Genomic DNA, 26,762 nt, shown 5'->3' on the forward strand with positions numbered 1-26,762 from the left:
ATCCAAATTCTCCAACCCAAAGCATCATTCACAGTCATTATCAGGAGGCGGATTTTCTTTTCAACAAAAAGCAAAACACCATTGCGGCCTTACTCAGAAACAAATGAGATGTCAGCAGTGGGGCGTGTTTGGAGGCTCAGTGGCAGCCAGCGAACATTATATATGCATTCCCGGGTGCAGGGCATGCAGGGGGCATGTTCTTGAAGAACCAGGCCATGGGGGTGTCTGCAAAGTGGACGCTACGGTTGCTTTTTATGTACACAGGTCTCTTCCTTCAGCCCTCGAAATCTCCACATGCATAAAATAATTTTATGAAATCACGTTTCCAAGTCTTTCTGTTCATATTCATTTTCTGCTCGTTCATTCATTTTGCCATCTGTGAGAACGCACAAGCTGCAGCAGGTGCCAAAGGTTTAAAAAAATTATGGGAGAAAACACTTAACACTGATCAAATGCTATCTATCCTTTTATTTTTTCTTCTTTCTGTAAATTGAAAAATGACAGTCATTATGTGATTTTAGGAGAAGAAATGTTGGTTGCATTTTGTGGTACTGTGGTGTTCTTTTGGAGGATTGTTTAGCACTTTCTCAATCAGGGTGACTTTGCTTAGCATCGCTGGATCCCTAGAGGATCACAGTTGTGCTCTGGGGGTCTATAACCCTCCTGAAATTGTATGCAAAAATTTTGTTTTGTTTTGTTTTGTCAGGTAGCTGGGACTACAGGCATGCACCGCCATGCCTGGCTAATTTTTTGTATTTTTCATAGAGATGGGGTTTTGCCATGTTGCTCAGGCTGGTCTCGAACTCCTGAAGTCAAGTGATCCTCCCACCTCAGCCTCCCAAAGTGCTGGGATTATAGGTGTGAGCCACTGCGCCCAGCTTGTAGGCAAAATTTTACGTATATCTATGTGATCACGTACATTTTTTGGGGGAGAGAATTTACAGCTTCATCTTATTTTTAAGAGTCAGTGATCCAAATAAGATTAAACATCAATGTTCTACAGGAAGAAAAGAGAAAAGAAGAAAAGATAGAAAGTGTTTTATACACTTAAACTTATTTAATCCTCATAATAAGCCTGAAAACTAAGCATCAGCATTTCTGTTTTATAGATGGAGAAATGGCGGCTCTGAGCAGTCAATTAAATATTTGCTTAGATGCCTGACATTCACTTACAACTTCAACTCGTAGACTGTTAGAATTGGGAGGCACCAAAGGGATTATCTGTCCATTTTCATCTCCTTCCCTTTTATAGAGGAGGAAACTGAGGCCCATAGAAGTGAAGTGAACTGGGCCTAAAGTCATGTGGTCAGTTTGCAGCAGAAACAGATTAGAAACTCAGTCTTCTGGCCGGGTGTGGTGGCTCACACCTGTAATCCCAGCACTTTGGGAGGATGAGGTAGGCAGATCACCTGAGGTCAGGAGTTTGAGACCAGCCTGACCAACATGGTGAAACCCGTCTCTACTAAAAATACAAAAAATTAGCTAGGTGTGGTGGCTGGCACCTGTAATCCCAGCTACTTGGGTGGCTGAGGTAGGAGAATCGCTTGAAACCAGGAGGCAGAGGTTGCAGTGAGCCGAGATCACGCCACTGCACTCCAGCCTGGGTGCGACAGAGCCAGACTCCATCTCAATAAAAGCAAAAACAAAAACAAAAACAAAACTCAGTCTTCTGACTTTGACCAAAGCCTTTGCCAACCCACTGCTTTATTCTTGAAAAACAAGTGAGTACTGGTTTCATCAAATGTTAAATTGAATTAGCAAGAGATTCTCCTCCTTCCACCTGTCCTCAAGCAGGGTTGGGTCCTACAGTCCTGTTTCATGTCCCCACGAACCTCATGCCCCCTAGAATAACCTGTTAGCCTTGGGAATACATAAATGCCTGCACAAAAAGATCCCATGTGCTAAGAGGCTAAGAATCTCCAATGAGTGGGGAGAAAGGCATTAGCTCAAGAAATCAACCCTTGGTTTGGGAAATGTCTTCATAGCCTCTTGGGGAGCAAAGGAAAGAGCTTGAAGGACTTTAGCTGTGACACTCCTCTCAGCATGGTGGCCAGGCCCTTCATCCTTCGGCACCTGCCTACCTCTCATGCCCCTTCGTGTCTTTGCTTGGGTTCTCCTGGACCTGTGTGCAATCCCCTGGGCTGTGCCTCCTCCAGCCTCCTGGGCTCCGCATATGTTGCTGTCTCACTTCCCTTCAACTGGAAAACCCAGATTAATCTTTTGCAGTCTTCTGTTTACTTGTCAGTATTCCTTGCTCAGATTAGAAATTCCTTGCCTCACTGCAAGTGCCCAGCAAGGTAGCAGTCAATCACACAAGGGCATGGTGGGTGCACCTGGGCCCTTCCTGCATTTGCCCCTTCTTTCTTCCCCTGCTCCCTTCCCTATTATGCCAGAGAGCTTGTTCTGTGCAGTGGAGGGTCTGCCCTGGCTGTGTGTGGGTCAGGGCTGGCTGCATTCTCTCCCCCTGCTTTAGCAATTCCTTGCCCTCTCTGAGCCCGCTTTTCTTTGTCACATGGCAGCTGATTCATTGGGATCTCATGGAGGCCCTCAGCCCCGTGCAGAGTTTGGTTCTCAAAATTGAATAAAAATCTCTGAGCTTGTGGAGGAAGAGGTTTCCTTTGGGCCTGTGGGCTCAGGTGGGCTGTGCTGAGCTTTACCTGAGGGAACACATTACCCACCAGGATCACACCTGTGGGCAGGGCCTGCCTGTGACGTCCTCCTTCCCAGCTCACCAAGAGCTGTTCTCCAGAGACCCTCTGTGGACTCTGGTCTCCCCCTCATCAGTGCTTGTGGCTCTGCAAGCTTCTCACTAGCAGCGTTCATGGTGAAAACTCTCACAAAAATAGCTTCAAGCTGGAACAAGGAAAATAAAATAACTCCGGCCTGTCCCTGCCAAAAACAACAAAAAAACAGTGTGCGAGCAACTAGCCCAGTCCTCTGGCAATGGATGCTCACAGCGAGGCTCAATCATTTCACTGTCTTCAGCTGCTGTACATCCCCCAGATCCTGTGTCTGGGGTCATGTGCCATTAATTAATTAATTAATTGATTAATTGATTGATCCAATCCTCTGAAGTCACTGAGAATTCAGCCTTGTGGTTTGGACTTGTGATTGCTCCAAACTCCTAGCCTTGGTGTCATCTTTTGGGTCACTCCTGAAAATGGGACAACTCCCTCAGTCTCCCTCGTCCACCAGACTTCCCCAGGTCCACACTAAGGAAATGATTGCATAAATAGCTACTTGTTTGATGGGAGGATCATAAAAACACACCCCCACCCACTGGAATTTAGACTGTGTCTTTTGTTAACAGCCAATTAATAATAATCAGTAGCTGCCTATTGATTTGCTCTTGAATTTCCTTTTTTTTTTTTTTTCTTTAAACAGGTAAAGAATGTAGACCTGGTTTAAGCTGGACAAAGCCAGAATCCTCAAATCCATATGGGTGCAGACATATGTGAGCCCTGAAGCAATCCAAATGCATCTAAATATTCTTTGCTCTATCACAAATGGATCTAATTTTTTTTTTCTGAAAAGGAAGCCAGAAATCCAATGAAGCAGTTCAAATTGTAATTTAAGCTATAGATTTTTAAAAAATTTATGAAGCTGCTAAACTGGAACGAGGCAGAAGCGTCAGAGAGACTCCCAACTAATTGAACAGTCATTTCATTTGGTTCCTGTCCCGGGTAGGAGCGGTCCAAGGCCAACCTCTGGATCCCTGTTCTTCTGTATCTGACAGTGTAGATACCAGCAGGGCATTTTCCAGCCTGATGTAGTCATGGGTGAGTTTGTCTCAGTGGAGGGACTTTCACACTCTGGCCAAGTCTGGAAAACTGATCACTGTCAGTCCTTCTTGTTTAAAGTGAGTCACCTTGGTGGGTCTACAAATGGAATTGTGAACCTGGGAATTTAGGGGTATAGCTTCGGCACTGCCATTAACTCACTGTGTGACCCTAGGCCAGGCCTTCCTCTCCCCTTGAGAGTCTGCTCAACTGGAAAATGAGGACATTAAGCTACCTGATCCAGTAGGCCTGTGGGCCTGTGGTAATGGCCCCCAAAGATGTCCCCATTCTAATCCCTGGAACCGGTGAATATGTGACCTTACATCGTAAAAGAGCCTTTGAAGAGGTGATTAATTTAATAATCCTGAGATGGGAAGGTTATCCTGGATTATGCAGTAGGCCCAGTGTCATCAAAAGGGTTCTTTAAAGGCTGGGCATGGGGGCTCACACCTGTAATCCCAGCACTTTGGGAGGCGGAGGTGGGCAGATCACTTGAAGTCAGGAGTTTGAGACCAGCCTGGCCAACATGGTGAAATCCCATGTTTGCTAAAAATACAAAAGCTAGCAGGGCATGGTGGTGGATGGCTGTAATCCCAGCTACTCGGGAGGCTGAGGCAGGAGAATCGCTTGAACATGGGAGGTAGAAGTTGCAGTCAGCTGAGATCATGCCACTGCACTCCAGCCTGGGTGACAGAGCAAAACTCTGTCTAAAAAAAAAATATTCTTCAAAAATGGAAGAGGGAAGCAGGAGATAATTCACAGTTAGAGGAAGATGTGCCTGTGTGGATTTGTGACAGGAGAAGGACTTAACCCATCATGGCTGGCTTTGAAGATGGAGGAAGTGGTTGCAAGCCAAGGAACGTGGGCAGCCTCCAGAAGCTGGAAAAAGCAAGGAAACACAGTCTCCTGTAGAGCTTCCAGAAAGAAACGCAATCTTGCTGACACTGGGTTTTAGCCCAACGAGACCTGTGTCAGACTTTTGACCTATAGAACTGTAAGATAATACATTTGTGTTGTTTTAAGACACGAGAGTAGTAATTATTTGCAATGGCAGTGATAGAAAACCATACAAGACCCTTTCTGGCAACTTTACACTCTTTAAGAATAAGACCTAGCTTGGCTAACAGCTGGCAGCCCCATCTGGGAGAATGCTTGGGAGGAGGCATCACAGGGGCGCTCTGTCCCAGCTGCCTTCTGCAGTCCCCAGGACTGCCAGCTCCTGGCCATGCTTGGGCATAAGCATCCCACTGGGCAGGGGAGGCAGTGCTGTTATGGCACTTTGAGTCTCAGGAGATCATCTGGTCCTGCATCTTCCCTCCATACAGGGAAGGTATTATCTTCATCCAAAAATTGAGGGAGCTGTGCCTAGAGAGGTGCATGGTCTCACCCACTGTCACACAGCTACTGAGAGAAGAAGACTGTGGGGCCAGGGCTCATAACTCCTGGTGGGAGACTCTTCCATTTGTCACACTGGACAAGTAACTTTTCCTTGTGTTATCGGGTCATGAAGGAGAGACAGACAGATAGGGAGTTTGGATAGCAGAACAGGACCGGAACCCTGAACCCCTGGTGTAGCCAGTGCTTTCTGAGCACCTGTGCATGAGGGGAAAGGTACAGCCACGTTAGGCCTTTCTTCACTGCTTGAGGAGAGACTTTGAGGTGGGAGTGGTGGGGGCCGGGAGGGAAAGTGAAAGATTAGGCTAAAGGAACTGCTGCTATGGAACCAGCATGGTGCTAAGGATGAGGATTCTGCCTGAACAGGAAGTTCTCTCTCACACCTGGAGGCTGAAAAGGGCATGCCTTGTGCCCATAACAGCAAAATGCACCTCCCAACCTCTCATTCCACCTCTAAGAACTCATGGGGAGCAAGGCAGAGTGCCAGTGTGACCTCTGGGGGGACAAGGCAGGTCGGTTTGCTGGGGGTGGGGAAGCCAGGAAGGCTTGTGTGTGGGAGGGAGGCCATGCTGGGGCCTGTGTCCAGCCCAAATTCACCAAAGGGGTCAGGAGGGGTCAGGGGAGCAGACAGATCACGGGGGACACAAAGGCCTTCTTGATGGTTTCCATTTCTGGGCAGCATTCTCCAGGCCACGTGCCTATGGTCCAGGGCAGCCTCCTTCAGAACGCAGGCTGTGACCCATCAGTGGGACTTGAAGACATTGACGAAGTTGTGAGCACTCATTAAAAAAATTTAGAATAAACATATAGAGTATGCACATTTTGTAAAGGTAAGTGTTGTTGCGTAAAACTTTACAGATATACAGTCTGCAGTTTTGACCTGGCAGTTCCGACCCTTTCCTAGGCCCCGGAGGGAGAGAGACTTGGATGTGGAGAAAAGGTGGAAATAACTCAGCCATTTCCACAAGACCAGCTTTTAATATGACTGTGATTTGAAGCACGAATAAATAAACGCCAAAGAAAATGGAAAAACCAAACCAATCTCAGAACATCAAAACTAAAAAAAAAAAGCATAAAATGAAGCAAAACAAAACAAATCTTCATCGGACAAACATAAAAGACCCCTATCCCGGATAAAAAGAATCAGACTGTACAAGCTGTGTCAGAGGGAGGGAAGAACGACATGGGCACCATGGGTGAACACAGGAGGCCCCTGCCCGCTGGCTGCTGTGCCGCCGTCACAGGCGCTGGGGCGGGAGGGAGGTTGGCGCAGGTCACCTTTGGCGCCGAAGCCCCATGGGCCAGCTTGGGGAAAAGGGGGTTTGTGGGCAGGTTAAGAACCTTCACAAACGACACAAGAACTGAATGTAGCAGAGAGTCCCACGGGTTCCCTCTTGATTGTGCAGTTCTGATTCCGGGGTGGCCGTTCTGATTCCGGGGTGGCCTCATGGTGACTTTGGACCTGGAATCTGGTCCCACTGCACGGGCAGCAGTGTGGACACTGGAAACCACGTGGAGGAGTGTCATGTACAAGACAGACGTGGAGGTGGCGCCATAAGAAGTCTGAGCATGCAGGTGCTTTATACATCTGGCAGTGAGATGTGATGGCAGGTTCATTCTTGGACAGTTCCAGAGTGTGACTCATCTCTCCTAAGAGGGACGCACGGCGGGGCCCAAGGACGCGTCGTGTTGGACGTGGCCGGAGCGAGGTCTAGGCAGCTAGTCTGCAATGTGTGCATAGGGGGCTCTTGCTTCTTTCCAGCATCGGGGCCATCCCACCTGAGCTTGCTGTTCCTTGTCCTGGGTCTTGGGCCTCAAGGTCTGTTTGGAGGGGGTGCTGGGTGGCTCGAGGGGTGTCAGCAGGCAATCTCCTCCAAGGTCCCCAGGGTTGTCTGCAGGGGCACGTTCACAGTGTGGCTGATGGTTTCAGAGTGGTTTGGCATTGTGTCACAAGTACTCTGGAAGGGAAGGGTTGGTGGGACTTTATTATTCGCTCAGCAAAAATTCTTCGTGATGCCACCAGCGGCCCTGCCTAGGCCCTGGGGAAGGTGCTCCCCACTTGTGGGCTGCTTCTGCTCCAGACATCTGATAGGCTAGTTTACCATCTTGGGGGCATAAGGCTGAATGGAATCCTTACCACTGCACACCTGGGTGCCCCCTATGGCGGTGAGAAGGCTCCCTGGTTTGATCGGCAGCTGGTTTGATCCCTCCTAGAGGTGCCCCTCATGTAACTGGACCTATATCTGAGTGGGTCTCTAGCTTTGGGGCAGGATGGTCCTGAGTCCTGACCTCTTCCTTGGGGGCCTCCCTCGGGGCTATGGTGCAGGAAGTGCAGCCCATGGCTAGGCCCGGGGCAGGGAGGACCCATGGCTGAGGCCAAGCAGGAAGGGTAGAAGGCCTTAGAGCTCAGAACCAGAGCTGGTCAGAGCTGCCCCAAGGACTTTTAGGGTTAAGCTGGACCCAGGAGAAACAGGATGGAGAAGAGGCTGTGATGCCGAGTCCTTCTAAAGCAAGGAGGGCTCTGGGGGTGCAAAGGGAACCACTTTCTGAGCACTTACTATTAACTAGGTGCTGTGCTGACTGCTTTGCCGGCAGGATCTCACTTAACTCGGATGACAGCCCCCTGCAGTCTGATCTGATGCAGATGCTTAGAGAAGTTTAATATGTAACTTGCCCCCAGGCACACAGCCGGGAAGCCGGAGCCTTGGGATCCAGCCAGGCCAGATGAGGCCAGACCGTGGGCCCCTTCCACACTGCCTTCCCCTTCCCCTCTTCCGTTCCACAGAGGCTGCACGGGACCAGAGACTCAAAGCATGACTTGTAGACAGTGTGTGGAACAGAAATGGAATCCATTTAGGGGGAAGGGGCTGGGATCCATTTTGGATTTGTTGATATTAAGTGGGCGGTGGTCACTCAATGGGTACCATTTTCCAGGGTTGGAGGTGCTGATTTGGGGCCCAAGGCTGGATGGGGAAAGCTGGCGACACCTGCACCCATCAGTGAAGGCCTGAGCCCAGGAGTAGACTGAGTTTGGGAAGCAGAATGACCAACAGCCACAGAGGGGCTGCCCTGGGGCTATAGGAAAGAGAGGCAGAGTAGGGCAGTGGTTAGAAGTGCTTGGAGGGCAACTCTGACACTCAGCAGCTGTGGGACTTTGGTCTCGGGGCCTCAACTGCCTCAAATACAAAGTGCCTGATAGTGCCTGACACGTACCAGGCATACAATAGTCAGTAGCTATAACGGGCACTATTGCTACTACCAACTTCATGGGGCTCCATACTCTATCCCTTTCGAATGGGATGGAGGACCAGTGACTCTTTGCTCGTACTTTGCCACCACTGGGGAATAAGGGGGTAGATGTACAGAGCCTGTCCAGTTCTCCCCCTGCTGTGAGATGAGGGGAGCAGCTGTCTGCCCAGGAGAAGCTGGATTGGGCCAGGCAGGTCCTACGCTTGGAAGCACCTCCTGGTGTCTGCTGCATCCATACTGGCTTCTGGGATGAGTCTCAGAGAGAGGCTCGAGGCTCAGCTGGAGTGTCCTTGGATTTGGGAACTGACAGCATGTCCCAAGCCATGGAAAGGTGTGCAGTAAGTCACATCTTTCCTGCCCGGCCCCAGTGTCTGGTTTCGTACTGCCGGTACAAGCCAGAGCAGCAAAACAACTTCCAATCAGTGAGCTGCTCTTACCACATTCTCATCATGGCTCCCTTCGTCCTCCTCTTTGCCAAGCAGGTCTAATAGCTTCTCTTTGATCAGCTGCAAGAAAAGCAGGAAGGGGTTGGTCAGGCCGGGAGGAGGGGGCAGAGGTAGAAGGATCCTCCCTCCATTGGCCCCACTGGGGCTGGCAGCTGCTCGGGGTGTGGCTGGACATACTGTAGCACAAGCCCAGCCTGGCAGCCAGCTCCAGGTGCCTATCTGTCTCAACCCAGCCTTTTGGCTGAAATGGGATTTTGTTGCAGGAGATGGAGCTTGGAATAGGTAATGGAAGGCCCTGCTTCACAGTGTGGACTGCTGTCTTTGTGGCTGGCGAGTGTTAATAAGTGGTGTGTGCTGGTACGCTGGCTCCCTGTCTGTCCTCAGGAGCAGCCTGGGACCCCCTTTCTGTGGCTGGGGCTGGGGGACAAGATTATTATTCACTTTCTAGGCCTGACACTGTGCACAATTCAGAAGACCAGGACATGCCTGAGTTCATAACATTTTACTCCTAGCAGTAAAGGGTAGTTCTTAAATCTGTTACCTGGTGTGATTCAATTGGTATAACTGTGTACAGTTTTCCACAAAAGTCAATAAACAAAGCAGAATAAAATCTGGCCATGGGAACTGATGCGGTTTTGGGGTCACTGTGCTGAGAGGTATGAGATTCTCCAGAGAAGCCTGGTCACTGGGGCACGACAGGTCCCTACTGTGGTTCCGAGCAGCCTTTGGTCATGAACAGCCCCCTCCAAGAGGCAGAACATGGTTCTGCAGGCTCCTGTCTACTGCTCCTGTTTGGGGAACTTCATAGGTCCAGGCATTCTTTGGAAGTTCTGGAGCCGTTGCCATTTTCAGGGGCACACGTTGGAGGTGAAGTGCATTGCCCATCTCACAGCCAGGGGGATGGAGGCCTCCAAGGGAACACCGATCAAAACAGAGCCTGGGATAGTGGCATCCACAGGCTCGCTCTCAGAGAGAGATGCAGGTGAGAAGGCTGACCAGCTCCGGGAACCCTCAGTGTCAGAGAAGCTTTCAGAGGCCTCGTTCCAGCTGCCTCTTGAGGGAGACATCTCCCCAGACTGTCAGCAGCCGGGGCGGCTGGGTGCCCTGCTGTCTTCTCACTCAGGATTGGTGAGGACTGCTGGGAAGTGCCTCTTCCCTAAGACTGGCTGGGCCACAGAGGACATGGCTCAGGTGATGGGCCACCTAGAGGGCAGGTGTGTGTGGGTGGGGGGAGTATGCGTGCAGGTGTGGACATGCCCATGGATGAAGCCACCACCTCTAGCCCAGCTGCAGGAGGGGCTCGGAGCTGGCCTCAGCACAGTCTGGCCCCCTTCCCCTCATCCCTCCCCGTCCTTCCCTGCCAGTGTAGACGGCCCAGTGCTGTTCCAGCTCCCAGAGGATAGGCCTGTGCTTCTCTTACATCCACCGCCCCCCAAAAACCTCCCATCCCCTTGCCCCACGGAGCCTGGGCTTCAGTGATCGACTCTATTCGTGGACAGGAAGGGAAGCAGGCTCTGCATGGAGAGAGGCACTGCCTTCCCTCTACCATGATTCTGAACCTGGGGCACGATGAGGGCACCAGCATGCAGTCATTTCCCTGTGGGGAATCCCAAATCTTACCTCATAAATATAATCAAAGAGCTCTAGTATTGTAAGGATACTAGCACCAATGAACAATCCCATCTGACCACCAATATCACCTGGAGAGAGAGGGAAAAGACCAAAGCTTTGCTTTTATGCAGCTTCCAGGAAGGGTGAACAGACTGAGATGCAACCCAGACCTTCTGAATGGCGCCCCCTCCACGGGGAGCCTGGGCCTTGCTGTGGGAGGTCCAGGCCTTTGGCAGCTCCTTCCCTCACTGCAGAGCTCTGAGAGCTACTGTTTTTCAGCATTCAGTGGGGTCTGAGACTAAGCTGATGGCTTATTGGAAGGGCTTAGACTAGATCTCATGACCCACAGGGCTAATGGGGTTGTTTGGTTACATTCAAAACCACACTGATTGGGTCCTGCTTTGACTCTGGGCTGGGAGTAGGGAGAATAGAGAGCTAGGATGTGTGTGGACTGGTGACAGGTGCCCTGGGTGGGAGTCTTGGGAGGAGATGCTCCCCTAACCCAATCACGGCATGGGCTTCAGGGCCACCTTGGGGCACCTCCCACCCTTGGGATAAGGTCATAGGTGTCTCCTCTCTCCCCCATCCAAAAGTTAGTGTGCAATTTTGACTCTTTCTAGAGCTGAGGTTCTTACTCTGGGGTTTATAGGCCCACATTGTTCAAAGTTTTTCTGGATTTGTCTTCAGATACCCCTGCATCCAACTCTCCTGGAAGAATTGTAATTAGTGTTGCTGCCTGGATACACCTAGGCCAATAGAATCAGAGCCTCTGCGGTTGGGGTCTGGATGTCGGGATTTTTAAGTTCCTGCTGGGGGTAAGGTGCATTCTCAGGCCCACCAGAGTTTGAGAACCACTCTTCTAGGAGGACTTCAGATGGCTGGAGACTCTCCTGAAATTGAATGCAAAATGTGTGTGTGCCTGGGCATTTGTAGCAGGAGAGTCCACAGCTATTATCAGTTTTTAACAGGGGTTCTGAGTCCTCAAAAGCTTAAGATGCTTTGCTGCATAGGCAGTGTGGCAGGGCTGAGGGTTCTGAGGCTCTGAGTCCAGAGAGTGGCCACCAGCTGGTTGTGTGGATTTCATAAGCCCTGACCTTCTCAGGAGCTTTGTCTCCAAAGGATATTTGGTGGTGGCGGCAGGATGGAGGGGGTTGGATGAGATGAACTATGAAGTTCTTTGCAGCCCTAATCTCTAAGACTCTCAGTCTCTGGAAAGAGGGGTGGGAATTGGGGTTGGGGGGCACAGTTGGGGGTGGCTAGACAGTTCTCTTGGAGATGCCAGGTTGACCTCTTGGCCTGAGAACTCTCTGGTGGGCAGATCTGCCCCGCTCCTTCTCAGCTTATGGCTGGGTGGGGTCCAGCACCTACATGCCCAGGTGAACAACAGAGTTGGTGGGGAGAGGGCTCTTCCCAGTGGAACTTGGTGCTGGGCTCAAATTGGCTCTCCCTCATTCCTTTCCCATCACCGCTCCCTCTCATGTCTTTAATGGAGGCTTCTTGGGGACTGTGTTCTAATGGATATGTATGTCTGGGGAGGTGTGTGATGTATGTGTGCAGTGTGAGTCTGTAGTGGTATACTGCGGGGTATGTGCCAGGGTCTGGGGTCTGTGCATGTATTTGTATAAAAGCAGGCAGGGGGTCTGGCTGTCTATGGTTTTATGTAGGTGGCTTTCCCGGTCTAGTGTGTGTGACACACTCCCTGAGTGTGTCTAAGTGTGTGTGAGTGTGGATCTGTGGAGGTGAGCAGAGTGTGTCTGAGTGTGTAGAGCATGTGTAGTGTGGGTGTGCTTGTGTGTGTATATGGGGGTGTGTGGGGGCTGTGTGCATGGGTGTGTCTCTGCAGCTGTGTGATTGGCACGTGGGGCTGTAGAGGTGTGCATTTGTGTGTGTGGTCCTGGACCACTGTGGGTGCATGAACCTGTAGGTTTGGTGCATGTGTGTGCAGATTGGGGTGGGGTATGCTGTGGGTAGTGTGAGTGCTGTGTAGCGTGCACGTGCATGGACACCAGGAGGTGAGAAAGGGCCGCGCGGTGCTGAGAGAAGGGCCTGATGGGGCCTGATGGCCGAGGGTTTGCAAGCGGCACACACTTTCATCACAGGAGGTCCAGATGGCAGCATGAGCTCCTCAGCCAGCTATTCTGGGAGGGAACACGATCGATGCTGAACAAGCTCGTCCTCATATCTGATGCAGACATGACAAATTCAGAGCTCAGGCCCTTCTTTACTCTTTATGTCTCTCTCTCTCTCTCTGTGTGTGTGTGTGTGTGTGTGTGAGAGAGAGAGGGGTCTGTGAGAGAGAGAGAGAGAAAGAAAGAGATGCACATAGAGAGAGCAGAGAGACAGAGAAAGACTGTGAGCCTATGCTGGGGGAGGACAGGGGGTAGGAAGAGGCCTGTCCTGGGTCCTCTTTATGGAAATAAAGGGCAAGCCCAACACAGGGGTGAGTGAGGGGTCTATGTCTCTGGTGGGGCGAAGGGCATGAGTCTCTTGGCTCAGTACCTTTGGCCACAATGACTTCTGAGGCTGACTGACAGCCACTTTAACCCAGCTGGGACCGAGCTTTGGTGGGGAGTCCCCAGCCTCCTGGAGAAAGTGTAGAAATGCTTAGCCAGCCCCTGGACACACCAGCTGAGCCCTGGGTCCCTGGCATAGTGATTGTCCAGGTGCCAGAAACTACTATTTATGGACCTTTTCTGGGCTAGGGGCTTATCATGTTTAACCATCACAACAAGCTCATAAAGTGGGTTTTATTGAACCCATCTTGCAGATGAAGAACCTGAGGTTCAGCAAGGTAAAGCTACTTGTCTGTATTCTCATAGCTGGTGTGAGAAGCCAGGTAGGAGGCACCTGCCCCTTCCAAAATGCTAACGTCACCTGGTTCAGCTCAGGGAGACAACAGCTATTTCTTTCTCTTTCTGGGGCATAGGCATCAGATCCATTCTTGAGAGTGAGTGGGAGCTGAGAGAAGGGCTTTAGAGTCAAGTCCTTTAACTGTGCACTCTCAGGGGTCTTGTGAGTTTTGGGTTGGGCTGGGGTAGGATGGAAATTAGCTGCCTGTATCCACCATATGCCACTGGGGCTGGGGAGCTCATGTGAACTTGTGTGGGGTGGCAGCAGGTTTGTAGATACCTGGGGAGAGTGGCCCTTCATTTGTGTTTGACACAGGGGGCAACACCTGGCCTTCTGGATGCAGCAATGTTGCTTTTGGGGTGAAGCTCCATCAGGGCCCTCACCTCCCAGGTCCTGCCTGGGACCACCCACAGTTTAGCCTTCCGTCCTTCTCTCCTTCTGATACCTCTTCCCTCTCTCCATGGCCCCAGGATCCTGACTGCAAGTTGGGGCAGAAGACCATCAATTCCAACAGTGCAGGGCTAGAAAGGCCCAGAGAGACCTTTAGGCTGACCCTCCTCATTGCATAGATGGGGAAAATGAAGCCAAGATTGGGGAATAAATTGAGCCTGAAATTCCACCCCACTGGGGTTCTTTCCATTCTGGGAGAGGAGCAGTGCAAGGAAACAGGGAGTAATTATTAGTAAATCAAAAGGTTAGACTCCTCTGAGGCTATGTGTCTGTCTGCTTGCCTCCCATCCACCTGTGCATCCTCCCTCCCTCCCACCCTCTATGAGATGTGGAAATTTGTGCGATAGACACCGACTTACCAAGTAAGGCAGCAACTTCATACGCCTTCTTCTGTTCAATTGTCTCATAATTGAGAGCTTCAAAAAATATATCCAGAACAAGGATGTTCTCTCTGCAGAGAGAATAGTCAGTACCATACATGGTTAGAGCTATCAGCATTCACAGGGAGCATCTAATACAGCTTTCCCATGGAAAGATGGAGAAACGGAGGCCCAGGAAGCGAGGCAGCTTGCCCCAAGTTAGAGCTGGTTAGTGGCAGAGCTGCGGCTTCAAGCCAAGAAGCCTGACTCCCAGCCCAGGTCTGGAGGCCTACATCAGCTGCCTCCTTTTGTTGCTTATTTCTGTCTCCCTGCTTTCTCTTTGCACCCTTTGCAGGAGTCCTGCCTGGCTTCCAGGCCTCTGCGCCTCCAAAGGGCCTGCCTGGTCCTCAGCATGAAGGTGAGTTTCAGTAATCTTCTGACAAGGCTTGTCTTGGCTAGGGTGCCTGCTCCAGCTGACCTCATGGGCAGCCCCTGCCCACTCCTGAGGCCCCCTAAATTCCCACTGGTATTTATAACAAGCTCCTCCTGGTGGGAGGCCCTGCTCTGGCATTGCCAAGTCAATTGCTGAAGTCAGGGAAGGTTTGTAGGGAGCAAACTTACATCTGGATGGGGGGTGTTCTGGCAGAAGCACCGTGGCTTGCTTTGCTCCTTTGGGCAGGTGTGTGAGTGAGACACATCTTGGCAGTAAAAGTCATTACTGCCTGCAGACTGTCTGCCAAGCAGCAGGGCCTGGCATCCCCTACAATTCCCGTCTCCTCCAATGTGCTCACAATGCCTCCAGTGCCCCTTGTTCTCAACCCGCTGAGCAAAAGCTGGTCCAGGATGGGGTCTGGGGATGGTGTTGGCAAGAGGGAGGGGCTGGCGGAAGAGAGGAGCAGATTCTTCTTTCTGTGAGCAGGGCTCGCAGGGCAGCTGTTCAAAGTATCACCTTCTCTTGCTTGGCTTGCCACAGCTGCTTCCTAACAGTTCCCTTCTTCCCATCTGCCTTTCCCCGTCTTCTCTATCGCCGCCTGAAGGATCTTTCTAAAACTGCTAACTTGATTCAAATTAAATAAAACTACATTTCCACTCCCCAGTCACAGGCTGCATTTCAAATGCTCGTTGGCCACCTGTGGCTAGCAGCTACCCCGCTGGGCATTGCAGACACAGAACATTTCCATCATCGCACAGCATTTGTCCCATTGGGGAGCAGTGGGCGAAAATGCAAATTTGAGTCTGTCACTCACCTCTGAAAGCTCTTCAGTGGATCCCTATTCTGTTAGGATAAAGCCCACCCTCTGTACCCGCTCTGCTCAGCCTACAAGACCCTCTTGCTCTGACATATCCATGTTCCCCTTTGAAGTTTTCTCTTCTGCCCTGTGCTGATGGTCTCTGCTGGGCCTCTGCCTAGGACACCCACTTCTCCCATGCTTCCATTAATTTATTCTGTTAAAACACATTTTTTTGAGTACCAACTCTGTGCCATATGCTCCACTAGTACTTGGCAGACAACAGAGAACAAAAAAGAGAGTTTCCTGCCCTCAGGGGCTTTCAGTCTAGTGGGGCAGACAGGTAATAAACAAGGAAACACAGCATGAATATGTAATTACACACTGTGGTGTTATAAAGGAAAACACCACAGGACTTTGAGAGAAAAATAACAGGAGAGCACCTCATCTAGATGCCTGAGATAACCTCAATTTTATTTTTATTTTTATTTTTTATTTGTTTTAGAGACAGGGTCTAACCATATTGCCCAGGCTGAGCTTGAACTCCTGGCCTGAAGTAATCCTCCTGCCTTGGCCTCCCAAAGCATTGGGATTACAGGCATGAGCCACCATGTCTGGCTGGAGATGACATTTAAATGGAGACCTGCTTAAGGAGGAACCAGTTAGGTGGAGGGTGGGAGGAAAAGAATTCTAGGCAGAGGGAATAGAACGTGCAAGGTCTGCCTGGAAAACTATACATCCTTTAAAAAAATCTCTGGGCCAGGTGCGGTGGCTCACACCTGTAATCCCAGCACTTTAGGAGGCCGAGGTGGGTGGATCACGAGGTCAGGAGATTGAGACCATTCTGGCTAACACATGGTGAAACCCCGTCTCTACTAAAAATACAAAAAAACTAGCCGGGCGTGGTGGTGGGCGCCTGTAGTTCCAGCTGCTTGTGAAGCTGAGGCAGGAGAATGGCTTGAACCCGGGAGGTGGACCTTGCAGTGAGGCCGAGATTGTGCCACTGCACTCCAGCCTGGGCGTCAGAGCGAGACTCTGTCTCAAAAAAAAAAAAAAAATCTCTTAAACTTTCCCTGATGTCACCCCATTGCAAGCTGCAGCTAACCCATCATTCTCTCCTTCCCTATGCATCTCCCTGTGATAGCCAAAGTCACCCTATATACCATTCAGTGTGTGCTTGTCTCTCCATAAGACTGCAAGCTCCTTAAGGACGGGCTGTGTCTTACTCATCTTTGTCTTTGTATTCTGAGCATGGAGCACAGAGCGTGACACACAGAGGGTGCTCAATTAATGTTTGCTAACTTGAACCAAATGCTTATCTTTGCTTTCCTCCTTGATTGCCTCCAATTTCCTCCTTATCCATTTCCCCCTTCCCCCTGCACACCATGCCCACTAAACTTACGAGATGTATTTTTCTGATTTGTTAAATTTCTTCTCAAGGTACTTGGCTGATGTCTTGCTGGGGATCTTCACCATGGAGAGCTCTTTGTTGTAGCGGGTTAGGTTGCAGGGTGTCCTGCAGAGACAGTAATTGCTGTCCTTTTCCGCCAACAGACCTGGAGGGGAGAGTGAGGTGGGGCTTAGTCAGGTGTGGGGACTGGGATTTCTAAGGGTCCAGAGTAGCTGGATTCTAGCAGCTGAGAAGTGAGCTGGGAAGGGGCGCTGGTCTGGGGAAAGTGAGGGGCAGGGATTGTGGACAGAGGGGAACTGGGCTTTTGCTGTAGGTTGATCTTGTTTTCCTTCTGCTTCTTTTTATTATTATTATTATTATTATACTTTAGGTTTTAGGGTACATGTGCGCAATGTGCAGGTTAGTTACACATGTATACATGTGCCATGCTGGTGCACTGCACCCACTAACTCGTCATCTAGCATTAGGTATATCTCCCAGTGCTATCCCTCCCCCCTCCCCCCACCCCACAGCAGCCCCCAGAGTGTGATGATCCCCTTCCTGTGTCCATGTGTTCTCATTGTTCAATTCCCACCTATGAGTGAGAATATGCGATGTTTGGTTTTTTGTTCTTGCGATAGTTTACTGAGAACGATGATTTCCAATTTCATCCATGTCCCTACAAAGGACATGAACTCATCATTTTTTATGGCGGCATAGTATTCCATGGTGTATATGTGCCACATTTTCTTAATCCAGTCTATCATTGTTGGACATTTGGGTTGGTTCCAAGTCTTTGCTATTGTGAATAATGCCGCAATAAACATACGTGTGCATGTGTCTTTATAGCAGCATGATTTATAGTCCTTTGGGTATATACCTAGTAATGGGATGGCTGGGTCAAATGGAATTTCTAGTTCTAGATCCCCGAGGAATAGTTCAACCCTTGTGGAAGTCAGTGTGGCGATTCCTTCTGCTTCTTTTAACTGTCAAGTCACTCTTTAGAAATTGTTGAAATGGGATCACTTTTGCAGAGGTCTCCAAGAGAGTCCTGGTGTCCTCAGCTTCTCATGGCTTTCTTCCCTGCTCCTATCCTCAGTATTCTCATCCACAGAGAATGATCCACCATCAAAGCAAATGGGGGAGACCATTTTATCTGAAACCCAAGGCTCTGTGCTCTTCCTGCTGGGGCTCCCTCATAGCCAGTGCCTACCTTCTCTGCCTGGTGGGTTAGGATGCAGGCAAAGATCCTTCATTCCTTTTCCTGGAGGCAACTCCCTGCATCTGGAACCCTTCCTGCCCTCTCCTCTCTTCTTCCAATTATACATAAAGTTTAAGGCATCATTTCCCTCTGACAAAGACTTTCTCCCTGATCAAACTTAGCCAGGCTCTTCAGAGCCCTGGTCTCGACTAGGCCTTGACCTTGGCCCCCATCCATGCTAGGCCGGCCTAGCCCAGTTTTAGCAAGAATCCTGCTAAAGTCAGTTTAGAGAGAATCCCCCACCCTTGACATCTGATCACCCTGGCCTGCCTTCAGCAGATTTCCTCCTAACTTTGATGTTTTCTCTGGGTAATTTTCCATCTACTGAGCCCTTGCTCTGCTTGATGGCTATGAATCTCCAGCTGTCTTGGCTGAATTCTCAGTTGAGTCCCATCTGTTTCCCCTATTGTGATACTCTTGACACCTGTTGCAATTGCCCTGAATAAAGACTTCCTTACCATTTTAACTAGCGTCAGAGTGATTTTTTCTTTAACACCTCCCTCCCTTTTTCCTCTAGCCACCTCAGTGTTTCCAGCTACCCTGGGTTTTGCTGAGTCTTTGCACACATCAAAAGTCACTCCCTCTCCTCTCAGCCTGCCCTCCCTCTCTAGTCCTCCTTGAGGTATCTGGACCTGAGGCCAGCACTGCCTCACTTAGCTCCAGCAAGTGCAGATGCTGAACGAACTTGAGTGCACATTGTTTAAAAAGTCTGCTTGTCTTGATTATAAGCCATTTCCTGGGTCCAGAGAGAGGCGAGCATGCAGAGTGGGCCTAGCTTTGGGGCTGCAGCTTGTTTGTGCACTCTCCCTCCCTCCTAGTTTTCCAGCTGGGGAACCAGCAGAGTTATTCTAACTGGCAGACCCCCAGCAGGCCCCTCGGGCAGGAGGAAGAAGTGTGCTTTGTGTTTTCCATTTGCACGCATGGAATGCAAACCTGACTTTACCTCTCCAGCCCTCCTCCACCTCCCCTAGGCTCAATGGAGCAGAAGAAAGATGGGAATTCAGAATCACCTTGGCCTCCCCATGTAGACACCATCAGAGTGTGTGAGGGGAGGTATTGCCAAGCTCCTCTGATGCCTACCTGGCTGCCCACTGTCTATCCTCTCTCCACCTCTGTCCTCTCCCCTGCATTACTCAGCACCCTCTGTTTCCTCTGAAACCCACTCCTTCTCCATCTCCACCTTCCATATCTCTTTCTCTCCCCAGTCCCATTTCCAGCCCTCATCCTCTTGCACCAGTTCCCTTCCCAACTTTCTCTTCTTCCTCCTCTCCATCTCCCTCTCCCATCCCTGCAGCAACTCCACCCGACCAGCCCCTTTCTTCTCATCCTCTCTCCATTCCTTCTTCCACTTAATCTTTCCCCACACCCAGATGATCTCCGTGATCTCAGTCTCAGGCCCCCGGCCCCCACGATTCCATCTGTCCCCTGAGTACTGACCTAGGGCAGGCTCTGCACACTCCTTGTGCTGCTCAGGGGTACAGAAAGGGGCATCCCCTGCAAAGAAGAAACACCAGACAGAGTTACTCAGGCAGGAACATTCATGTCAGCAACATCTCTGCTTTGGGCTTAGGGAAGGGGGTGCCTCCTGGCAGTTGAAGGGGCAGCGGCCTGCCAGTGGGCAGTTCAAAGGGAGCCTTGGATCACAGTGCACCCCAGAGCTGGAAGGCTGGCTTCTGATCTGCTATGTAAGCTTGGGCAGGCTGTTCACCTCGCTGAGCAGGAGACAGTAGGATCTATATGGCTAACTTCTCCCATGTTTCTCTGTAGGTCCAGCCAGCTCCCATAGGTGACAGGTGAGCTCGCCTTGAGGATTGAGACTAGGGAGGTGGTGGTAAGCACCTTGTAAGCCTGGCTATACATCATCTTCTTTAACCCATACAGGCACCCTTTGAAGTCAGAAGTACTGTGTCTGTTTTACCCATGAGAATTTTGAGGCTTAAGCATCCTGCCTTCCCAGGACACCAAGGCTAGTAGTGATGGAAGTGGGCTTTGAATAGAGGTCAGTCTGATCCAGAGCCTAGAGCTCTTCTCAGCACAACCACACTGCTGTATGGGAACAAGGGTTGTTTTGTGTTTCTTCATTGCTTTGTTCATAATTCCACATTAGTAACTGAGATGTCAGTATTAGTGTTATGGGTGTGATTGACACCTCTACTGCTTGCCTTTGGCTAAGGGTTGGTGGGGAAAACCTCACTGGCTGGTGGCCTAGTCTGAGCATCAGGTGAGTAATATTCCCCAGTGCTGGATTCTCCTTGCTGGGATCTCTTTGTGGAAACCCAGGATCTTTTCTTTTCTTTTACCAAGCACTAAAGTTAAAGTCCACCATAATGTTTTCTTCCTTATCATTTTCCCCAAATCCTTTTTCAGAGCTGAAGAGTCAATATGCTTTCTCCTTTCCAAAAACAGCAGATTAAATGCATGTTTCCCTGTTTGCTCTGTTTTCTAGGAAGCTCAGAGGCCATTTTATTATTATTTGTATTTAAAACATACAAATTTATTATTATGTTACAGTTTAGCAGGTCAGAAGTTAGATATAGGTCTCACTGGTCCAGAATCAAGGTGTTGGGTGAGAGGCCGATGTTCTTTTTGAAGGCTGTAGGGGAGAATTCATTTCCTCGCCTTTCCCAGCTTCCAGAGGCCACCCCCACATTCATTAGCAACCCACATGCATCGACTACCCACATTCTTCCATCTTCAAAGTGAACAAGTTTGCATCTCTCTGACCCTTCTTTCATAGTCACATCTCCCTCTGACTCTGGCTGGAAAAGGGGGATTGATTTTGAGGACTCTGATTAGATTTGGGCCCACCTAGATAATCTCCCCCACTTAAAGTTGGTAACCTTAATCATTTTGGCAAAGTCCCTTTTGACAGAGGCATTTTTAAAGATCAGTAATTTAAATCTTAGGTTACTAAGGAAATTGCTGATAACTAATGAAATAATTCAGAATGTAGCAATGAGGATGTCCATTTCAGCACAGATTATCACAGAATACAATTGCTAAGGAACCAAATGTCCAGTATAAGGATTTAGTTAAGTAGAATTGAATAAAGTATGATACAACCATGAAATAACAGCTACTAAATATAATAACAACATTCCCGGCACATAGTAGGTCTTTAGTCAGCATGACTTTTGGTTTCCTCTTCCCATACGCTAAATAACAACCACTGACTTTTATAGTTTTCAAAACATTTTTATATCCTAGCCTAATTTTCATCTTATAACAGCTACTGATTGTGTTTTAAATATCATAAATGTGAGAACAGAGAGGTTTAGTAACCAGGTCATACAGTAAATGAGTGGAAGAGCCTGAATTAGAAACCAAGGCCCCACTCATGTGTCCTTGCTGCAACACCGCACTCTTCCTCCCCAGATCAGCTTTCCACTCTGCACTTCAGCCTCTGATATGCCAACTGTGTGAGATGGCCACATGTATTGTTAGTCTGACAACAGAGGTGTCATTACGTGCACATTTATTTGCTGGCTAATAGACTTTTGCCTCATTTGAAGGAGTGCTAGACATTTGGACACAAAAAGTGAAACATCTGGATGAAAGAAACATCTGGATGCTCAAACATGTACTACACGGGCTGCAAGAATGGCAAGCATCCAGTTATCTGGACGCTAAACTCTCAGAGGTAAGAACAGCAGACAATTGGCAAACATTGAACACTGGGATGAACATTCCCCAAACACTGGATGCTTCTGGATACCAGGATGCTGCCTTGGTTGCTGGACCAGAAATTTCCACCTGCCCTCTAAATAGGCACAAAATAACAGAGTCTTCCCAGAACATCATCCTTTTGGATCCCAGCGAAGTGGGTGAAGTGTTTCCCATTAGGATGAGAAATGCAAGGCGGGTCCCAGGGAGATCCCAGGGGCCCTGTGGCCACCCTGCCCTGGCACTGACCTGGCATGTGAACCATGCGGCAGTTGCAATTTTCCACAATGTAGCGGGTCTCACAGTCGATCCTACAGGCGGTGATGCTGTAAACAGGAAAAAAGTCGAGGCCCATCTCTGAGGATCGGCACTCACCCCACGGTGGGGGCAGGTATGTGAGCTGCAAGACAGGAAGGAGGGGGCGGCAGTCAGCCTCAACAGACTCAGTAACTCATTCATTTACTTACTCAATCAACAAACAATTATTGAACATTTAAATACCATTAACTTTATAGACCTTCAACATCTGGCTCCAATACTAGTTTTCTTACCTTACCTTAATTTTTTCTTTTTTCTCAGAGACAAAGTTTCACTATATTGCCCAGGCTGGTTTTGAACTCCTGGCTCAAGCCATCCCTCCTGTCTCGGCCTCTCTAGTAGCTGGGACTACAGGTGCGCACCATCAAGCCCACCCTGACTTATCTTTTATAATCTTCCCATAAATGCAGTTCTCCTCAGAGTCTCTTACCCCTACCATGTCTTCCCACTCCCACATTTTGCCATCTTGAATCTCTTGGAAAGACCCAACTAAATTCCCCCCTCTTGGTTTGAGGCATTGGAATCCCAGACCTAGACCTGGAGGACAAAACCCAGAGGAAGATTCAGAATGAAATGGCTCTAGGCACTATCCTTGTTATTTATAGTCCTGGGCCCGGACTAGAGAGACTTTCCAAGTCATGCTGTAGATGGCACCTTTTCCCTTTGAAGAAAATTACACTCCTATTTTCAGAGGTCCAGTGATCATAAATGCTCTTGTAGCATCTATGGTACTTGCCTAGTGGGAAGGGTGAAGGATGAGGGAACTAATGGTTGTTGAGCATTTTCTAGGTGTTGAGTCCTTTATATCCATTTTTCAAGATTAAAGAATAAAAACACAATACAGTGTACAAATATTAAGTGCACTATTCAATATATTCTAACAAATGTGTTCACCCGTGTAACCAGCACACCAACCAAGATAGAGGACATTTTAAAACACCCTAGAAAGTTCATTTCTGTCCCTGTCCAATCAGTCCCCAACCTACCTGGGTAATCACAGTTATGAATTCTCTCACCATAGGTTGTCTTTGCCTGTTCTCAAACTTCACATAAATGAAAGCTTACACTATGTGCTCTTTTGCATCTAGCTTCTTTCACTCAACATAATGTCTTTGAGGTTCATCTACATGGTTGTTTGCACCAGGAGTTCTTTCCTTTTAATTATTGAATAGTTTTCCAGCATTATGTATGACTACACTAAAATTTGCTTATCCATTCACTTGATGATGGGCATTTGGATTGTTTCCAGTTTTTGGTAATCATGAAAAAACTCCTATGAATATTTACACATAAGTCATTTTGTGGACATACGTTTTAATTTCTCTTGAGTAAATGGCTAGCAGTGGAACAGCTGGTTTGTAAGGTAGGTATAGGCACAACTTTATAAGAAACTGCCCAACTGTTATCCAAAGTGGTTCTTCTATTTTATATTTCCACCAGTAGTGTCTGAGAATTCTCATTACTTTACATCCATGCCAAATCTTGACTTCGTCCACCTTTTTGATTTTAGCCATTTTTGTAGGTATATAGTTGCGTCTCGTTTGTATTTGTGGTTCCCTGACGGATGATTTTGAGCACAATTTTATGTGTTTATTGGTCATTCATATATAATCTTTTGTGAAATGTCTGTTTGAGATTTTTGTCCATTAAAAATTATTATTTTTTAACTTTTACTTTTGGGTTGTAAGAGTTGTTCGTATATTCTGGATTCAAGTCCTTTGTCAGATACATGTATTGTAAATATTTTGTCTATACCGCCTATAGTCTGTGGCTTACTTTTTCATTTCCTTAATGGTATCTACTTTTAAAAATCAACTTCAGAAGATATAATTTATATACAATAAAATGCATCCATTTTAATGTTCAATTTAATAAATTTTTAGAAGTGTATACACCCTTGTAACAACTACCCTAATCAGATATAGAATATTTCCATGAACCCCCAGAATTTCCTATTTGCAGTCATTGCCTCCCTGCCAACCCTCAGGCAACCCCCAATATGCTTTCTGTTGTTATAAACTAGGTTTGCCTGTGTTAGTATTGTATATAAATAGAATCAGACAGTATGCATTATTTTGTGTTTGGCTTCTTTCTCTCAGCATAATGTTTTTGAGATTCATTCATGCTTTTGCACGTATCGGTAGTTCATTCTTTTTTATTGCCAAGTTTTACTTCTTCCTTTCTAGTCTTTATTATTATTTTTATTTCTTTTTCTTACCTTGCTGTATTAACTAGAAACTCCAGTATCATGTTGGAATAAAACTGGAGAGAGAGGATATCTTCCCTTGTTCCATCTTAGGAAGGAGGGTTCATTGTCACACCATAATATATTAGGAATATATTTTTCTTAGATGTGCTTGTCACATTGAGAAAGTTCTGTCTTATTTCTCATTTGCTGAGAGTTTTTATCATCAATGATATATATTTTGGCAAATATACTTTCTACTTCTATTGAGATGATCACATGATTTTTCTCCTTCATTCTATTAACACAGTGAATGGTATTAATTGATCTGAAGAAGCTGAACCCAACTTACATTCCTGGGATAAACTCCACTTAGTCATAATTTATTATCCTCCTTATATGTTGCTCTATTTAATTTGCTAATATCTTGTGGAGGTTTTTTGCATCTATGTTTATGAGGCATATTGTATTTAATTTACTTTTCTTATAACCTCCTTGTCAAGTTTTGGTATTGAGAGTGTGCTGACCTCATAAAATTAGTTATCAAGTGTTTCCTCTTTCTCAATTTTTTGAATTTGTATGGACTTGGTACCATTTCTAACTTAAATGTTTGATAGAATTTGCCAGTGAAGCCATCTGGACCTGGTGATTGTGTGTATGTGTGTGAAGACTTTAAATTATGAATTCAATTCCTTTAATAGATATAGAGACATTCAGATTTTCTATTTTTGTTCTTGTGCTAGTTTTGGTAAGTTGCGTTTTTTTCCCAAGGAATTTGTTCATTTCATCTAGATTTTTGAATTTGTGGGCATAAAGTTGTATATAATATTCTCATCATTTTTTAATGTCTGTAGGATCTACAGTTATGTCTTTTCATGCCTGATTATTGGTAATTTGCATTCTATTTTTCCTTATTGTTAATAATTTCTAATTTCATTATACTTTGGTCAGAAAACATCCTCCCCATGGTTTCATTTCTTAAACATTTATTGAGATGTTTTTATGATACTGGACAAGAAAAATAAATCAATGTTCGATTTTGTTGAATGTTCCACGTGCACCTGAAAAGTATATGCATTCTGTAACTGTTGGCGTACTGTTTTACAAAAGGCAATTAGGTTTAGTTGTTTAATAGTGTTGCTCGGATCTTCTATATCTTTACTAACTTTTTCGTCTGCTTATTCATCAGTTATGAGAGAGGAGTATTAAAATGTCTAACTATGACTATGTCTGTTTCTCCCTTTAGTTTTCTCAATTTTTGCTTTGGATATATCTGAAACTTATTAGGTATATACATATTTAGGATTGCTACATCTTCTGGATGACTTGATCCTGTCATCATTGTGAATAATCATCTCATACAAAGTCCCTGTTTTGAAGTTTACTTTGCACGATAACAGACATGGCAGCTTTATTCTCCTACTATTTATCTTTTTCCATCTATTATTTTGTTTTCATCCTTCTACTTTTAACTGTCAGAATCTTTATATATTTAAGGTACATCTCTTTTTGAGTGTGTTTTTAAGGTACAGCTATTTGAGTGTTGTATTTTATCCTGTCTGACAATCTCTCTGCCTTTTAATTGGAGGGTTTGATCTATTTACACTTAATGCAATTTTTGATATAGTTCAGTTGAAGTTATCATGTTGTTCTTTGTTTCCTATTTGTACCCATTTCTAGTTCTTCTTTTGTTCTCTCTCTTCTGACTCTTTTTGGGTTAACTGAATATTGTTTTAGTAGTTCATTCTGTTTTCTCCACTGAGTTTCAATTTATACCTCTGTATTATTATTCTTAGTTGTTGCTCTAGGATTTACAATATTCATCCTTAACATCACAATATACCTTAAATTAATATTATGCCAGTTCACATATAATTCTATTTATATTGCTTCTGTGTCATATATTCTACTTCTACATCTGTTATAAGCACTATAATACACTTTTTTTTTTTTTTTTTGAGACAAAGTCTCACTCTCTTACCCACGCTGGAGTGCAGTGGTACGATCTCTGCTCTCTGCAATCTCTGTCTCCAGGGTTTAAGCAATTCTCCAGCCTCAGCCTCCCGAGTAGCTGGGACTACAGGGATGCACCACCATGCCCAGCTAATTTTTGTATTTTTAGTAGAGCCAGACTTTCACCATGTTGTCCAGGCTGGTCTCAAACTCCTGACCTCAAATGACCTACCTGCCTTAGCCTCCCAAGTGCTGGGATTACAGGCATGAGCCACTGTGACTGGTCACACTGTTAATACTATTTTTGTCTTAAGCAGCCAGTTGACTTTTAAAGAAGAAAGAAAGTTACGTTTTATATTTATCCACATATATACCATTTTCATTGTTCATCATGCTTCTTACAGATCTGAATTTTCCATTTAATATCATTTCCCATCATGCTGAAGAATCTCTTTTAACTTTTTTTTTTTTAGAATGAGTTTACTTGTGGCAAAATTTCTCAGTTTTCATTTAAATATACAATGTTGGGCTGGGCATGGTGGCTCATGCCTGTAATCCCAACACTTTGGGAGGCAAGGCAGAAGGATTCCTTAAGGCGAGGAGTTCAAGACCAGCCTAGGCAAC

At 47.2% G+C, this 26,762-nt stretch overlaps 1 protein-coding gene across 1 annotated transcript in view; it reads right to left on the reverse strand.

The window, feature by feature from the left end:
• Window positions 1-6,935: 6,935 nt before the first annotated feature.
• Window positions 6,936-26,762, reverse strand: part of LOC100450915 (acid-sensing ion channel 2) — a 277,187-nt gene continuing 257,360 nt past the window's right edge. Inside the window, exons 4-10 of the mRNA XM_024235627.3 lie at window positions 21,932-22,082; window positions 19,457-19,513; window positions 16,771-16,924; window positions 14,140-14,231; window positions 10,490-10,569; window positions 8,861-8,929; window positions 6,936-7,132 (exon numbers count right to left, since the gene is read on the reverse strand). Of these exons, the coding sequence (XP_024091395.2) occupies window positions 7,031-7,132; window positions 8,861-8,929; window positions 10,490-10,569; window positions 14,140-14,231; window positions 16,771-16,924; window positions 19,457-19,513; window positions 21,932-22,082 (705 nt within the window). The 3' untranslated portion in view covers window positions 6,936-7,030. The remainder of the gene's footprint in view (window positions 7,133-8,860; window positions 8,930-10,489; window positions 10,570-14,139; window positions 14,232-16,770; window positions 16,925-19,456; window positions 19,514-21,931; window positions 22,083-26,762) is intronic.

Source organism: Pongo abelii, chromosome 19 (assembly GCF_028885655.2).
Source record: "Pongo abelii isolate AG06213 chromosome 19, NHGRI_mPonAbe1-v2.0_pri, whole genome shotgun sequence".
In the NCBI taxonomy this organism is placed as follows: domain Eukaryota; kingdom Metazoa; phylum Chordata; class Mammalia; order Primates; family Hominidae; genus Pongo; species Pongo abelii.